The sequence below is a fragment of the Myotis nattereri genome (assembly GCF_964212035.1).
Source record: "Myotis nattereri genome assembly, chromosome: 11".
In the NCBI taxonomy this organism is placed as follows: domain Eukaryota; kingdom Metazoa; phylum Chordata; class Mammalia; order Chiroptera; family Vespertilionidae; genus Myotis; species Myotis nattereri.
This window is the reverse complement of record NC_138086.1, coordinates 35054106-35071072: the sequence shown is the minus strand read 5'-3', so window position 1 is coordinate 35071072 and position 16967 is coordinate 35054106. Positions and strand designations below refer to the sequence as shown.

General features: G+C 36.1%; 1 protein-coding gene across 1 annotated transcript in view; it reads right to left on the bottom strand.

Moving 5' to 3' along the window:
- The window catches only part of CNTNAP2 (contactin associated protein 2), a 1809641-nt gene that overhangs the window by 972255 nt on the left and 820419 nt on the right, over positions 1–16967 (bottom strand). The window contains exons 5-8 of the mRNA XM_081102720.1: positions 11965–12168; positions 7804–7988; positions 3301–3444; positions 1758–2022 (exon numbers count right to left, since the gene is read on the bottom strand). Of these exons, the coding sequence (XP_080958846.1) occupies positions 1758–2022; positions 3301–3444; positions 7804–7988; positions 11965–12168 (798 nt within the window). The remainder of the gene's footprint in view (positions 1–1757; positions 2023–3300; positions 3445–7803; positions 7989–11964; positions 12169–16967) is intronic.

Below are 16967 nucleotides of genomic sequence, written 5' to 3'. Positions count from 1 at the left end.
TTATTACACTTAAGCAAATCTATTAAAATATATTAGTTGTTAAGTGTTGGATTTCTTTATTCTTTATTTTCTAATAAACACAGTTTAAATTAGATGAGAGTATCTTGGAGTCCTAAATTAGACCAAATTCAATTAGTAACTGTTTGTTGATCACTATGTTTAAGATCCTATTCTTTCCATTATAATGGTCTCAGGAAGTTGGATATGTAAAGAGCACTCCAGGAGGAGGCCTTGCTAAGTATTTTTATGTGGTTCGTCACTAGAAAAGAGCCATGAATCATGACGGGATTTAGTGAGTGTTCCAACTGTGGTAAATATTTTATTTGTGTATTTGTTTTACGTGCTATACTGATCTCTCCAGATATTTTCTATTTACTAAATTTCCCCAAGTGAATTTGTACTGGGAAGTAGTGATAAAATATGGTTGATCGATCATTTTGACTTGGAACATTCAGGGGAAAAAGCGCAACTAACAAAGCAAAAACTGAAAAAGTCAACATCTAGGTAGCTCACACCAGCCTTTGATTTCAGAAACACCTCTTACAGAACGGCCACTATGTCTTCCTTGAATTCCTTTCAGCAACAGTCCATACAGAAACACAAAGCCTATTTACAAAAGAATAAATAAAAAACATACATCCTGCTGCAAAAGACACCCTGCTAGCGAACACTGGATCAAAGGGCCCCTGTGCTGAACTTGACAAACATTCCCCAGGACACCTCTTCTACATGCCAGCGACAGAACAGGCCTGGGTACTGCCCTCAAAGAGCTGGCCACACAGAGGGGAGTGCCTGTTAGGGACAGGGTCAGGGGTATGCATATGGCGTCACCAGAGAACCTGGAAAGTCTAGCCTGCAGGCAGTCATGCAGCTGAGCACTCGGTCATGAACCTCCCCTCTGTGTTTTGTACATCTGTCCAAGGTGCTCAGAAACATGAGTTTTCTCTGTCGTCTAGGGAGTGCTTTACAAAGCAAACACAACCATTGCTAGAAGCATCTAGTGAAACTGTGTGAACATTTTACTGCTTATCACTCCCATAACACGTCGAATTTTTCTTTGTTTAGAATATCTCACTTTGCAATTTCAACTTTCTTTGTACCCCATTACTCAAAGAACATTCCAAAGTTGCTACGTCTGTTCAGGTAACAGCGGTGTTTCCTACGTGTCAGTTTGTCATGCCACTGTGATGTCGAGTTTAAAAAGCACCCTCCTCGGTTGATACATGCATGCTGTGCTCACTCCTGTTTGCTTTTTTTCCCTGAACATTTGCACAAATTTAACAAAATCCTTTGAAGTTTTGATTCAGGCGGTTGAATAGACCTTTGAAGTCATAATTAAATTATTATAATCCCATTACTAATTGTAAAAGATATCTGAATGACCATGAATTCAAAAGATACCAGGTACTAGTATGTTAGTAAAATAAATATTCTTTGTTTTTAAAGATAAAATATTCACTTAAAGAAATATCAATTTCTCCATTAAATAGGAATTAGCATTTATAAGAAATAGAAGATTCTGGTGTCCTAAGACAGTCCAACCAACTTTTCTCCTCGCCCACCCCTCACCTTCTCAGTAAGGTTCCAAGTTTCCCTTATTCAAACAGCACTCAGGGCAACCAAGAAAGAATCTCAGACTGGATCCAAATATAACCACCAGCATGTAACACCTACCAAACCAAACCAAACAAATGCAACTTTATCTGCGGAAATTGCCTCAGCAGTTTCAGGAGCAAACATCAGGAGATTTCACTGACCTGAGGAAATGTCTATTTGGCTCATCTTGGTCTGCGTGACATTGATGTGAACACCAACTTTGCTTTCAGTGAGGTCAATCTCCACGTTGCCCAAATTATCTGCAAAGTGACTGAAAAGCAGGAGGCCATTGGGGTTCCAAGTCCTGAACTGGAAACTGACCACAAACAGGTCCTGGTGGAGCCGTCCAGGCACCTCCAGGTAACTGGTGGCATTGAAAAAGACCGGCACCGTGTAGGGCTCCACACAGGAGAAACTCAGGTTTCCCTGTAAAACAGAAGGGCATTCTGTGAGGAAAATGCAGAATAAAATAAGGATCCATGGAAGACAGTAGAGAAAGCTATAATTCTACATATTTCAAAGCAGAGCTTTAGCCTGTCCCAAACTATCACATGTAGTAGGCTGACTTGAATTCAGGAATTGGATACCTTGACGTGAGTCTACTAGGAGTGTATGCCTAACAAGGTGCAGAAGTTAGTCATCAAGTTTGGATGTAACAAGCACAATCCATCATGAAATTGTTAGGCAACCTGCTGTGATGGGCTGACCAGGGGATGGGCTGTGCATCTCTGAGAGCTTCAGAATGGACCACTGGACTCTCTGAAGACAGCAAAAAGCTGCTTATCTCCCCCTAATTAATGATGCATCAGTGGGGAGGTGATGCCCCTGTCTTCTTCTGGATGTCCTATTCAGACGGCTATTATTATATTACTGGTCTCAGTGGGAATCATGGTCATTTGGTTGCCAATTATTAAACTGATATCTTGGGTTTTATACCCATACTTATATATAAATTTTAATTATTTAGTATCAGCATAGTTTTTATTATTTCAGATTATTTTTTTTATTCAACTAAAAATCCCACTGAAATTCCCATGAACTGTGCTTACATAATAATGAATTAATGCTTATGGAAACAGTGACATGAATGTACAAAATTAAAACAAAAATTGCAAAACTACTTTTATCTCATAATCCCCCTATTTTATACACACAAATTTGATATACTGAATTTTATATTGGTATACACTAAATTTTATATTCCAGGGTCTAAGTACCTTCCTTTTAAAGATCTGAAAACCTACATTTGTTCTCAGCTTCTTTGATCCCACCATAATATTCTGAGGAATATGATTTTATATTTTTAACTGGCCCGACAATTATTTTTACACAACACCATTATCTATCTCTAGATGCATAGTTCTTTCACTTCAGCACATTAACTATTAAATCTATGGCAGACTCTCTCTGAATTAATATTAAAATTAAGTTTGCTCTGTACCTTCATCAATGATTATTTTTACATGTTTACTTTTACCAATAAAACTCACCATCTATTTTCAGCTAATTCAACTCAAAATCCAGTATCGATTCTTAGAGTACATCCAGGATCTACACATTGGTAATTCTAAAGTCAGTTCTATACTGTTGAGCCCAACGTAAGTGTGACAAAAAATGCTATGATGTTGTTATACAATAGTCCATAGAAAGTGCAAGTTCTGTGATTTTCCTATGAACCAATATTTCTGGGGCCAAAGATCTTACCACATTTGAAGGCTCCAGCTTCTTCCTTCTTGCAAGATCAGTTATGTTGGCGCCGTTGTAGTTAATGCTTTCCATGCAGCCTTTGAAATTCTTTCTACTGCTGGAACTGGGCTTACCGGAGAAAGGTATGCCTCCAAAGGTGATCTTTGAGAAAAAAGCAACAAAACATTCATACTGTATTCGACTTAAAGAAATAAGATTCACATTTAATGAGACAGAACTATCAATACAGGCAAGGTCTGTTATATTTACTTTACCAATATATACAGACATTTTTCTGTCTCCAAATCTATTATATTTAAATTTTTGTTGTTATTGAAGTGCGTAACAGTATTATTAATTCTGGCAATTAGATTATAACTTGAATAAGAAAATAGCAACAATCCCTTGAGGTTTTGCTACCCAAAAGGCATTTTATAATTTATCCTGAGAATGTTTTAAAACACTTTACACAGCAAACATATTAAGTAATATTAAAATACATTTTTATGGTTATCCTTCAAAGACATACTATCAATACATGCCTCTAGTCATCATGAGATAATCAACACTAATATATAAATTGATAAAACTGCAGCTGAAAGCAAGGAATATTGTATTTACCTGACATAAACTTATTGTAGTCTAATGTCCATTAAAGTCAAAAATTCATTAGACTTATGGTGAATAGAGAAAATAGTTCAGGAAGTCTCATTACTACATTGAGTAGGAACATCTTAGAATTTAGGGGCTGTAACTTGAGAAGTACAGTCTTATAGATATTATAGGTCTTTTAAATTATAAGGAAGAAGGTCACTATTTCTTCCCGTGAATCTCTAGCTACTATTGCCTATAAAAAAAGATTATGTGTTTTCCATATATCTTTGGTCAAATTACAGCACTGTAATATCATTATCATATAATAGAAATTAGACTTACTTATGCATTGCTAATAATTAATTAGTAGTAAATGAATCTACTAATCATAGATGTAATATCATGATATGTAGTATAGATATTATATGATTAATTATCACTCAGTGTTATCATCAATTTTTCTTACGAAGTTTTGAAAACAAAAGTTTTTAAATGTCAAGACTTCATATTTGATACATAAGGCAAACATCTTTGTGTGCTAGGAGGCCATTAGAAAATTATGTTCCATTATTTAACAACATGTCATTTTAAATGTCTAATTAGATTTATATTATCTCATAAACCATAAATCATTGATGGCTTATGAGATAATACAAAAAAACAGAATAACTCAATAAATTAAAAAAATAATGGTTAGCGATATATCATTTATTGTAAAGTTTATATATAGGAAGAAAAGAGGAAAACTGATAATATATTTAAAAATTAGAAAATTACAAAAGGAAAAATTGAGAATAACCAAGATCATAGAATTATTGATAAACAATGTTTTTAAGTAGCATTGAGCTGAACTTATTAGGTATATATAGGTTTACCTAACACCAAGGGTAAGAATTATTGATACTTAAAAGAAGTATTTAATTTCCTATCTATAATTTATTTTATCAATTTCTTCCCTAGTTGATAGTAATAAAATCTTTTATGCTGAATGACAGGCAGTATCACATATCTTTTAGCTTAGGCAAAAGAGAACACTTTATTATAAAGATTTGAAATACTATATGAATTCAAAGTCAGGGATGCAGCTCATTTCATGAAATACTATGATCAGGGATGGATTTTATGAAACATTCATAAAAAAAAAAATAACACCTATCCTCTTCAAACTTTTCCAAAAAATTTAAGAAGAAGGACTCTCAAGCTCATTTTATGAGGCCACATTATCCTCATTCATAAATGAGATAAAAATACTACAATGAAAAAAAATATAGGCCTGATGAACATAGATGCTGAAATCCTCAACAAAATATCACATATTGAAATATACCTAAACCCCAGTTTGTAAGTGTTGTTTGATTCCTTCTCTGTGTGCATAGCTTATCTAGGGCTTTTCGTTTTCCTTTGGGAGGCTGATTCAAACACTCCTCGCTTCTCTGCTTTCAGCAACCCTTGGCACACGTCCTCCCTTATGGAAGGTGCTCGGGTGAAGGAAGCATCAAGGGCTCAATTTACCAGGCTCCTTACAACTAAGAGATGCAGGTTCCAATCCCAGTTCCTAATGCAACTAATGATATGAGAATGTAACTAATCCCTTCTTTCTGGTTTTGTAGTCTCATCAGTAAAATAAAGTGGCTTTATTTTACTTTCTGAAATGGTAACTATTCTGATATTAAAAACTGTTGCAGTTATTAATCATCAGATATTCATATGCATCATATGATGGACTTACCGCTGATATTGCCATTCAAAGATTACTCTGAAAAACAGCTGCATTAACCATCTTGTTAGCTACCAAGATTTATAAAGTGTGGCAGACTATTAATTACCTCTAAGTGTCCTTTCTCTCAACTTTCTTTAGAGGAAAAAGAAATGCTTTTCAGTTCCACACATTGCTCCCTGTCCATTGGTGGCATTTACCAACCGCTTTGAAGCAAGTTTTGGTCTCATGAGATTTAAATGAAAGGTCTGTGTGTGACTCCAAGAACTATAGTTCACCTTCCTTCCCTCTCTCTCCTTCCCGCTGGCTGGAAAGCAACATGGAATGAGTAGCACCCTTGGAGGGATCTGCAGTGGGGAGGAGGAGTAGCAAGAGGAGAGATGGGGGTCTTGATGACCGTGATGCTGCCATTTGAGCCCAGGGTTACCTGCCTAGGGGCTCCTTTTGTATGAAAGAGAATAAACATAGGTTTTTTTCATGTGTAGTTTAATGAAGTATAACTGACATATATGGTGGTTTCTCTTACTTCCTGTTGTCTCCTCAAATAACCCTATAATAAATGTGCCATTATATTCATTTTATAGAAGGTGAGCATGATTTCGCCACTATCACACAACCTGTAGAGGGCAGAAAGGGATTCAAACCCAGGCTTTTCATTCCATGCAATTGATTTTCTCTAAAATCCTACCCAGGTACTTCAATGGAAAAGGGGGACCCATCCTCTACTTTCCAATAACATCCTATATTATAAAAGCCTAGGTGACATCACACCTTCACACAACACCCTTGCATGACACTGTCACAAGCGGGCTGCCACAAGATGGCCAGCAAGGGAGGGCAGTTGGAGGTGAACAGACCAGCAGGGGAGGGCAGTTGGGGGCGACCAGGCCAGCAGGGGAGGGCAGTTGGGGGTGATCAGGCTGGCAGGGGAGCAGTTAGGCATCAATCAGGCCAGCAGGGGAGTGGTTAGGGGGCAATCAGGCTGGCAGGCAGAAGTGGTTAGGAGCTAGCAGTCACAGATTGTGAGAGGGATGTCTGACTGCTAAACCGGAAGTTGGATAACCCACGAGGGGTCCCATATTGGAGAGGGTGCAGGCCAGGTTGAGGTACATCCCCATCCTGTGCACGAATTTCATGCACCAGGCCTCTAGTTAGTAAGTAATTACTATCATAAGAATAAAATAAAATTATAATTTGCCCTTTCATTTTATATGTATTTTGTTTTTCAAATGGCCATTTTATTCTTAGGGCATAAACATTTAATAAGTTGTTCGGGTCTAACCACTATAGAAGGGTCATGGATGGCTGTGGAAAGTTAATAAGACACCAAGGGTTCCGTGAATGAAGAAGTTCATAAGCCTCTGGCTGATTAATATTTCATCCTGCTTAGTTTACTGCTATGCATTGCTTGTTCATTTAGCATTATCACTTTTCTCTTAGAATACATTATGCTGTGATTATTATGTTCTTACAGAACTCTTGTTACTATATATGATTAACATTTTTGAATGGACATTTAAAGGGTGAATTGCTCTCCAAATACTTTATTAAAATACCTGGTATGCCTACCAGTATATTATGAGAATATATAATTTTACTAGACCAATATCATAGCTTTTTTAATCTTTGATCATTTGGAGGATAAGAAATAGCCATTTTTATTTAAGGACAATTTTTAAAAAATGTAATCTATTTCAATTGCTTTAGCGACAATTATATTTGAGAAAATAGAACCTGTCAAAAGAACGATTAATAGTCATAAGTTTATAAATGGCTTAATACAAATCAGAACTCAGGATTTCTTATTCAATATTTTGTAATAAATATTAGGCAACTCTTTGTTTATAATACTGTGCATTATGAAGTAAAATAGTGTAATTTACATTTTAATGAATAAGAAATGGAAAGATTATAACTTAAATTTATTCAGGACTTGTTAAGTCATCCTGATAACATGATAGATGTTCTTTCTCTTTAAATTGTTACTTTGGCACCAAGATTTAAAAAAATTTTTCAAATATTTATTATTTGAAATTTATAAGAGAATAAAATGACATATATTAATAAACTAGGTTTTGAAATTATAAGTTAATTTTTCTTTGGAGAATAAAGTGAAAATGGTGAGGAAGGCACATCATTAGCAATAATACAAGTGGGAGATGGCGGCAGCCACTCGACATGGATCACAGTTTATATGTCCTCCAGCTCACCTCATAGTCTAAGTCCAGGTAGTCGAACTCCCCATTGGTGCGGAAGTGCTGCACGCTCCTGTCCAGCGTGAGGTCAATGCTCCGGCCCTGGCGCTCAATGACCACGGAGTGCCAGTGGTGATCATCCAGCAGGCTCCCCATCATCACGGACGTGTGGCCGTATATGGGGCCAAGCTGGTTGCTTCCTGCATCACGGGAGTGGAAAAGAAATAAGGTGGTGACACCACGGCTCTGGGTAGAAGAAGACCTTTTATTAAAACACTAATAGCTCTAGTGCCCATCAGCAGATGAGTGGATAAAAAGGCTGTGGTGCATTTACACCATGGACTACTATGCAGCTGTAAGCATGGATGGACCTGGAGATGATTATGTTAAGTGAAATAAGCAAGTCAGAGAAAGACAAATACCATGTGATTTTACTTATATGTGGAATCTAATGAACAAAATAAACTGATGAGCAAAATAGGTCCAGAGACATGGAAGCATGGAGCAGGCTGACAAATCTCAGAGGGAAGGGAGGAGGAGGTGGGTTGGGAAGAGATTAACCAAAGAATTTAGTATATACATATATGCATAGCCCATGGACACCGACAATAGTGTCATGAAGGCCTGGGTCGGTTGGGAGCTCAGTGAAGGGGGACTAACATGGTTTGGAGGTGGGGGGAGGATGGGGAATATCTGTAAGACTCTCAACAATAAAAATAAATTTTAAAAAACCCACTATGAGTTGATGCTTTGTCTACTGAGGTTGCTATAGGGAAAACCAGCATGTGACTATACTTAAAAAGTTTTATTTTCAAAGTACATAAAAGCTAGTAAAGATGAAAATATCTGTTCCCTTAAAAATAATGAGCTTTAAAAAATTTAGGTTCCTGTTGAAGTCAGTGTCCCATGAGCTCTGAAGCCAGAGGGCCTAGCTTCTGATGTTCAATGATGCTGGGCAAGTTGACAGCTTCTCTGGGTCTCTGTTTCTTCAGATGTAAAAAAGTGAAAATAATAGTACCTGCTTTACAAGGTTTCTGTGGGGATTACATTACCCAGTACATGCAAAGACCCTAGCACACTTCCTGGCATTTAGTGAATATTCATTAAATAGTACTTGTTAACAGTCTGTTATTATTGAGGTTAGTGTTGTTATTTTCGGTCAAGAAAATGCAGCGTGACAATTGTCAATTTCCTCTGAACCCAAGTACCATAATCTTAAGCACAATGTAGTATTTAGTGACATGAAAAAGTATAGAAGTCACACTTTAAAATAAAAACCTGCAAAAATATATATGTTGCTTTCATCTAGTTTTGAAATAAGATCTCCATAGAAATAAGACTACAAATAAGAGGAAAAGGCTGTGAGAATTCAAAATGTTTACTAAGGTCATCTGGGGATGCTGTGTATATACTATATACCACTTTCTATTTTGTCGAGTGAAATGTTGCTTTTTATGGTCAGGCAAAAATAAATGCTATAAAAATATAATATTGTTTCAGAATGAAAAGCATAACAAAAATAAGAAAAACACAGGAATGCCTGAATAATTAAATTATTTCCCCCTTTTTCCCATATTTAAAGGTGCTAACGATACCTATATCTGACATTTTTTATGTATTTCCTAGATCAAATGTTCTTCCTTTGGTGATGAAATCAAATATGATGATTGTGGGCATACATTGAGGAGGAAGGGAGAATTCCAGGTGAAAGGCTACATTAAGTTTTATTTAAGTAGTTAGACTAGAACAGTAAGCGGCAGCTAGATGTACCTGATATTTAGGTAATGGCCTTAAAAAGGGGCAGTGAATGACTGTTTCCAGGGCAGCCATAAACTTTAGTCAGTCAATAAAAGCCCTTAAGTAAACTGCTATCCAGGGAAATGGTACTGATAGTGTGTGTGTGTGTGTGTGTGTGTGTGTGTGTGTGTGTGTGTGGTCATATGAGCAATTACTTGTTTCAAAACAGTAATATCATACTTTTGTAAATGCATAGTGGCTCTGTATGTTTTACATTTTTTTAAGAAAAAAGTTTGAAAATATAAACTTTTAAAGATATAATCCAGTTGCTGTGTGTGTGTATTTTTAAAAATAACTTACACGTTTCCTGTGTTTCTCTCCCCATTTCCTTCTTATTAACTTCATTTTTTTCATTAAAACTATATAGGTTTCAAATGTATAATTCTCTATGATACATCATTTGTATATTGTCTTTTTAACTCCTATTGAACCTTGTTTCAAAAATTATTTAGGGCTAATTTTCTCCTAGGTAACACATAAATACATGTTCAATAATAAGAGTAGAGAATATTATGAAGAATTTATATGTAAAACATTAGCACCTATTTCTATCACTGTAAAGAGTGTGGTCTATTTCTGTCCAGACAGCTTTTTTTTATATTACATACATATTATTCTGAGAGTAAATCACCAGTAACCTCTATGTTGCTAAACAGTAATCTCCCTTTTCTGTCTTCTTATGTGACATTTTAAGAGACTTCAACACAGTAACCACCAATTTTCTTTTCCTCGTCTCTGACATCACATATTCTTATCTCCTCCTATCCATTGCCCCCTTCTTTGTCTCCAATCAGCACCGTTTTCTGTCAATCTCAGGCATGCCACTCTAAGAGAAATCTCAACTTTGATGATCAATCAGCAACTAAAATGCACCCTGTCCAAACACAGAAGTCTGCGGTTCCTAGAGGAAATGTCTAGGAAATGAATGATCCTCTAAACTAATGTTCCTCTACAGAGAAAATAGAGCTTTCTCTAGTTCTGAAAATGGCACCAAAGTCATATCCTAGGAATTACCTTTTACTTGATCTCTTCCTTTCTTACTAAACACCCAATTCATTACAAATCATGCTGAAAGTGCCACTAAAATCATCTCAACAGTGGACCTATTTTTCTGCATCTCCACTGACAGCCACCTTCTGAAAGACAGAGACCACTCATCTTGTACTTGAGGAGTCCGTCTTCAACTCTCATGTGGATGGAACCATTATCTTTATAGAGGTCTCAGTAAACTTCTCATGCTTAAAAAATAGTATCCAACCCTGTGCCATGCTCTACAGCAAGGGTGGGGAATGTTCTGCTCATGGGCTGCATAAGGCCTGTAAAATCTTTTAGTCTAGCCCTGTCAGCGTATTAGGGATGAGTTAGTTTAATTTTTTTCCTAAATTTAGCAGGCTAATTTTTAAGTTGATTATTTTGTATGGCCCACAAATGATGTTATAAATATCCGAATAGCCCATGGCAGAAAAACGGTCCCACACCCCTGCTCTCCAGGTTCTTACAGATTCTCTCTCAATTACTCACTGTCTCTATCTACATCATCTTCCTTGCTCAAGGAACAGTAAGGAAGGGCTCTGTCTGTAGTGACTGCTTCCTTTAAAAGCTCTTCTCCCATGGTTGTCTTTTGTCATTGATAGCAACTTGAACATCTTGTAGAGGACCTTTCTCAGTACATATTCCAATATTGACCTCTCTTACCTCTGCAGAATTATATTAGCCCATTTAATTGATTTCATAGTATGGTTGAACTTGGTGGGCTCACTTATATGAAGGTTTTGCTCATTGAATGCAGTCAACTCTTTGTATCCCTGGACTCAACCAATCATGAATAGAAAACAAATTTTAGCATTTCTAACATTAGATTCCAACCTCGGATTCCCTACCTCAGATTCCCAACCTCCAATAGAAAATACTGTTTTTAATCCATGGTTGGTTGAATTTGCAGATGCAAAGAGCTGACTGTAGTCAAAAGCTATAGGTGGATTTTCTACTGTGGGAGGGTTTGCATGTTGTTCAAAGGTCAACTATACTTATTATTTGACATCATTTCTTTTTGACTTAGTTATTTTAAGGTAACAACACATAAGACACTACCTTACTCCTCCACTAGGGCATAAACTTTATGAGCCCAAGGTCCTTCTCTATTTGTCCACCACTGTATTCAGATGCTAATATACACCTTGTACAATACAGGTGTTTTGCAATATTTTTTGAATGAATAAATATATCTATATATCAATATATGCAAACCACTGTGGGTTAAACTGAACCGATAACAATGTAAACGTTTTTTAGTAATTTACATTTTAAGAGTTACACAGCATTAATACTTCTCTAATGGAAATATTAATGGAAAGAATGATGCCAAAAGTTGGAACATACCTAGGTTTAAACTGAAGACCAGTTTGGCTTTCTTCAGTTCCAATGTAATGTAATCACCTTGCTGTCCTTCCCCATGTAAGATCACCCCTTCACTCTCGGTGGTTTTAAATTTCAAGGCAATGACATCTTTCAGTGTTTTCGTCTTCTTGTTTTTGAATCTATATGGCAACACAACATGGCCATCAAAGTTGATAACATCAGCCCCTGAAATAAGAAAAACAAACGGACACATTATAGTTCAGTTTTTGTATGTTGCCATCCAGTGTGAAGTACATCTATTTCCAACCATTATCTGCACAGAAAAAAAAAAAAAAGAAGAAGAAGTGTTTTATTCTGAGAAATATGGAGTCCTGGATTCTTGTCCTATTTCTTCTTTTGATTTATTGTGTGTCCTGTGTGAATTGTATTGCTAGTAGTCATAAAGAATAGTCTTCAGCCCTGCCCCTGTGGCTCAGTGTTGAGTATCTACCTATGAACCAAGAAGTCAAGGAGGTCACAGTTGGATTCCTGGTTGGGGCACATGCACAGGTTGTCGGCTTAATCCCCAGTGGGGTTATGCAGGAGGCAGCCAATCAGTGATTCTTTCTCATCATTGATGTTTCTATCTCTCTCTCCCTCTCCCTTCCTCTCTGAAATCAATACAAAATATATTTTAAAAAATAATGGCCTTCAATTGTAATTATGTTGATTAACATAAATGCCATCAATGATTTATATACTTCAAATTTTTATGTGGGAGTCTAGAGTTTATTTGAAATAAGTAAAAAATTTAATTCCTGTAGTATAATGAAATCTTAATGTCTTCCTTTTTAAATGAGGCTAATTCTTATGATTTTAAAATACACATTTTATCACAAATTAGCTTTCCTTTTTTTTTAAAATATATTTTATTGATTTTTTACAGAGAGGAAGAGAGAGGGATAGAGAGTTAGAAACATCGATGAGCTGCCTCCTGCACACCTCCCACTGGGGATGTGCCCGCAACCAAGGCACACGCCCCCGGCCGAATCGAACCCAGGACCCTTCAGTCCACAGGCAGACGCTCTATCCACTGAGCCAAACCGGTTAGGGCAAATTAGCTTTCCTTTGACAAAAGAATGAAAGCACTTGAATTCAGGGTTTGGTGATATATTCAGCTTCTAATGTTTTTTATATCTTACTACTTTCTGAGTAAACTTCATGGTAGTACTCTGAGTTTATAACTAACTGAACTTAAAGAAGCTTTTTACCATTTGCTCCTGGGCCTCACATCTGTCTGCATTTTCATGTTGGCTCCCTGCCTTTAGAATGGAAAATCCGGCTACTCATCTTTTTGAGCCTTAGCCATAAATGAGTTAAGAGAACAAATATCTAGTCTATATTGTGACTATAAAAGTTCTAATTTGATTTTAAGGCATTTCAATGGAGATGAAATTATATAAAATTTTTAGAAATATAAACAATTTTGTCACCATCCTCAAAAGAAGGTGACGGTGGGGATTTGTTTTATAGCTGTTACTTAATGCACCCCTGAAATGGAAATGGAATGATCTAATTTATTATGCCATATTGGTCAGTGCCTTTCCAATCCAAGGATCAAGCTTTGAGCACAAAATAGAAACTTAGTTCTCATAATTAGAATTTTGTCATTAAAAGTATTTTTTAAATCCACTTATTTGGCTTTTAATTTGAAATCTTAGCGAACCTAGTCAAACTGGTTAGCTCTAATTACTTTAGAATCACTATACTGTCTGAATTTGGGGTAAGGGTGACAGAAGGAGACTTGACTTTGGGAGATGAACACAATACAATAAAGAATTGTACACCTGAAACTTGTATAATCTATTAACCAATTTCACCCTAATAAGTTCAATAAAAATTAATATATATATATATATATATATACGTATAACAAAATTAAATTTAAAAAGAAAATTTATGTTCTTCCTCCAAATCATTGATAGATTTTGAACCATTTAAAAATGTTTACCCTATTATATCAAATATTTGCGTTTTTAAAAAATAGAATTCCTGCATTCTAAAAAGTTCAGAGAGAAAAAAAATAACTTTGACATTTAAGTTATAATTCTAATAATCTGTTCTTTACTGTCCATAAAAAGACTTTCTTAATCTACAGAATTCTCTTTTCTGAGGCTATGACTCACAGAGGTTTATTTTACTATGGGGGAAAAACAGCCATTAAATTTTGGTTTCTGCTGGCACTGCAAAGGCAATTAGACTTGAGCTTAATCAACTATAATGTCCCAGATGAATTCCAAGTAAAATATCTTTATCATCTGTGATGAAAGATAAAAGGGAGAAAAAGTGAAATCTGATGATGATAATCCAATAGTTAGTAGATATCATTTTTTGTCTTGAAAAGTTCATAAGGGAAAAGTCGAAAGGAAGGGATAAATTCTGAATTCTAGAAAGTAAATTGGCACTCAATTTTATATCAGTGACAGTTGAACAACAGACACATCATGGTTTTATACACCTTCGATATATATTAATTGACATAACATATTTCCCATTCATGCTCTCTGAGCTTAGATAGAAGCAAGAATTTATCCCTCCTCTATCTTCTCCTAAATCAAAATCTACATTCAGTTTTAGGTATAGAATAGTGACTTATGCAAATGCTGATGTCTCTCTTCCTTGCATTTAGAGCTGTGGGGCGCGGTTACAGTGTTTGGGCCAGGTTTAAGCCTCGGACTAATGAAAGGACAGGGTCCTCTCATTGCCACGTGCAAGTCCCAGCTGGAGGGCAGGGCCCTCCCAGCACAATCATAGCCAAGGGCCGTGGTTGTAAGATTGAACATATGGTCCGAACACGCAGCCCCATGTGCCTTGTGATAGAGTTCAGGTGCATGTAGTTAAGTGAGGTTGAAACTCATGAGAATGCTGTAAACAACTTGATCACGCCCCTACTTTGCCTCCTGGCATCTGTTATAAAATAAAGACATGGCTTGTGGGCGCTGTCTTTGTCTCCTCATCAGGGAGGCAGCGTCCCACGGAGACCCAGCTATTATTCTCTTGTCTGTCTTTCCTTAATCCTTTCACCTCCCCACTCGGGATCACCCTTGGTCATGCTGGCGTGGCACAAGAGCAAAGAAAAATGTGACAGAAATATGGGAATAGTTTTTTTTTTTCTTCAGACAGTCAGTCCTAGGATTTTTTAAAAATATATTTTATTGATTTTTTTACAGAGAGGAAGGAAGAGGGATAGAGAGTTAGAAACATCAATGAGAGAGAAACATTGATCAGCTGCCTCCTGCACACTCCCTACTGGGGATGTGCCTGCAACCAAGGTACATGCCCTTGACCAGAATCGAACTTGGGAACCTTCAGCCCACAGGCTGACGCTCTATCCACTGAGCCAAACCGGTTACGGCAAGTCCTAGGATATTAACAAAACATGAAGGGATGCTATTCAAGCCACCAAGCCTCATCTTACAATGGTCAGTGGTTAGCGGAAACACTGACAAAATGCTTTGCAACTCAGTTCTCACTCATTATGTATTGAAAGGTGATCCTTTTTCAATGGGTTAATTGCTTTCACAACATCAGTGTGTGACTGTTAATTACAAAATTCCTGGAGATAATCTATGATATACAATGTATGCATGAACACATACCATACACTTTTAAGAGAGTCTGAGGTATTGAAACACCCAGAATTTAGTTTTATTTCCTACAAAAATACATTAAGATTTTATTTGACATCTAATAATATGTTGTGGTTATTTGGGGACAAGCCACCATTTTTCACCCCATTACCCTGATTGTGTATCACTCCCTAGAATTAAGTTTTCTGTGCAGTGATTAAACCTGCATGGTGGAACTGTTTAAGCATTCTGAACAGCAATAATAGCTAGTCAAAAAGTGAATGCAAAATCATAGTGCTTCCACAGTTTTTTTTCTAACAATAACTCTGAGAGCTGGTAATGTGCCCACTTCTCAAATAACATGGTAGAAAGCTTCTCTTTTTTTCCATTGTTACATAGTCTACTTTATGAATTTGGATAAGATATTTTGGAGACGTTTTTACCATCTAAAGATTTTAATATTTAAAAATACCATTGCTATATTTAAAAAATATATATAATACATGCTTATTGTTGATAAGAAATTAAAAAATATAATAGAGAATGCCCAAACACAAGAGCTCACCAATGTTAATGAGTAATATATTAGTGTGTATCCTTCTAGATTTTATACATTTACTTATCTATCTAGTTTATGGAATAATCCATGAATTATGTGTGTGTATGTGCATAAACGCATATGTACATATATATGAAAGAGGAAGAGAGGAGAATGTTATTTCACTTGATTATATTTCAAAATGCATAATGATAGCTCAATATTTATAATGTAGGAAACCTGTGTATTATAGCTGATTAATATGTTTTATTGACCTTCATGCACCAAGGTACATATATCCTTTACCCAACTTCCTCTAACATTAACATATTCCACAACCTGGTACATTTGTCAAATCTAAGACATTAACTTAAGGATAATGGTTCACTGAAATACAGACTACTTTTCACAAATGTCTTTTTTTTTTCTATTCCAGGATCCAATCAAGATTTTCACATTGCATTCAGTCATCCTGTTTCATCAGCCTCCTCTAATCTGTAGCATTTTCTCAGTCTTTCCTTGTCCTTCGTAACTTTGACCCTTCAAGAACTACCTGTCAGGTATTTTGTAGAATCTTCCTCAGCTTGGGTTGGTATGAAGTTTTTTTTAGGACTTGACTGGTGTCTCTGTTGTTTAGGAAAAATACCACAAATTGTGGTATCCTTCTTATCATCTCCCATCAGGGCAAGCACAATTTGAACATGATTTCTCACTAGTGATGTTGATGAGGGTGATGTCTGCTTATTTCTTTACTGTAAAGTCACTATTTTCCCTTTCTGTATTCTTTCCTGTGGAAATTAGTCACCATAACCTAGCCCATAATTAAGGTAAGGGGAATTAATCTGCACCTCCTGGAAGGGGAAATGTCTACATATATT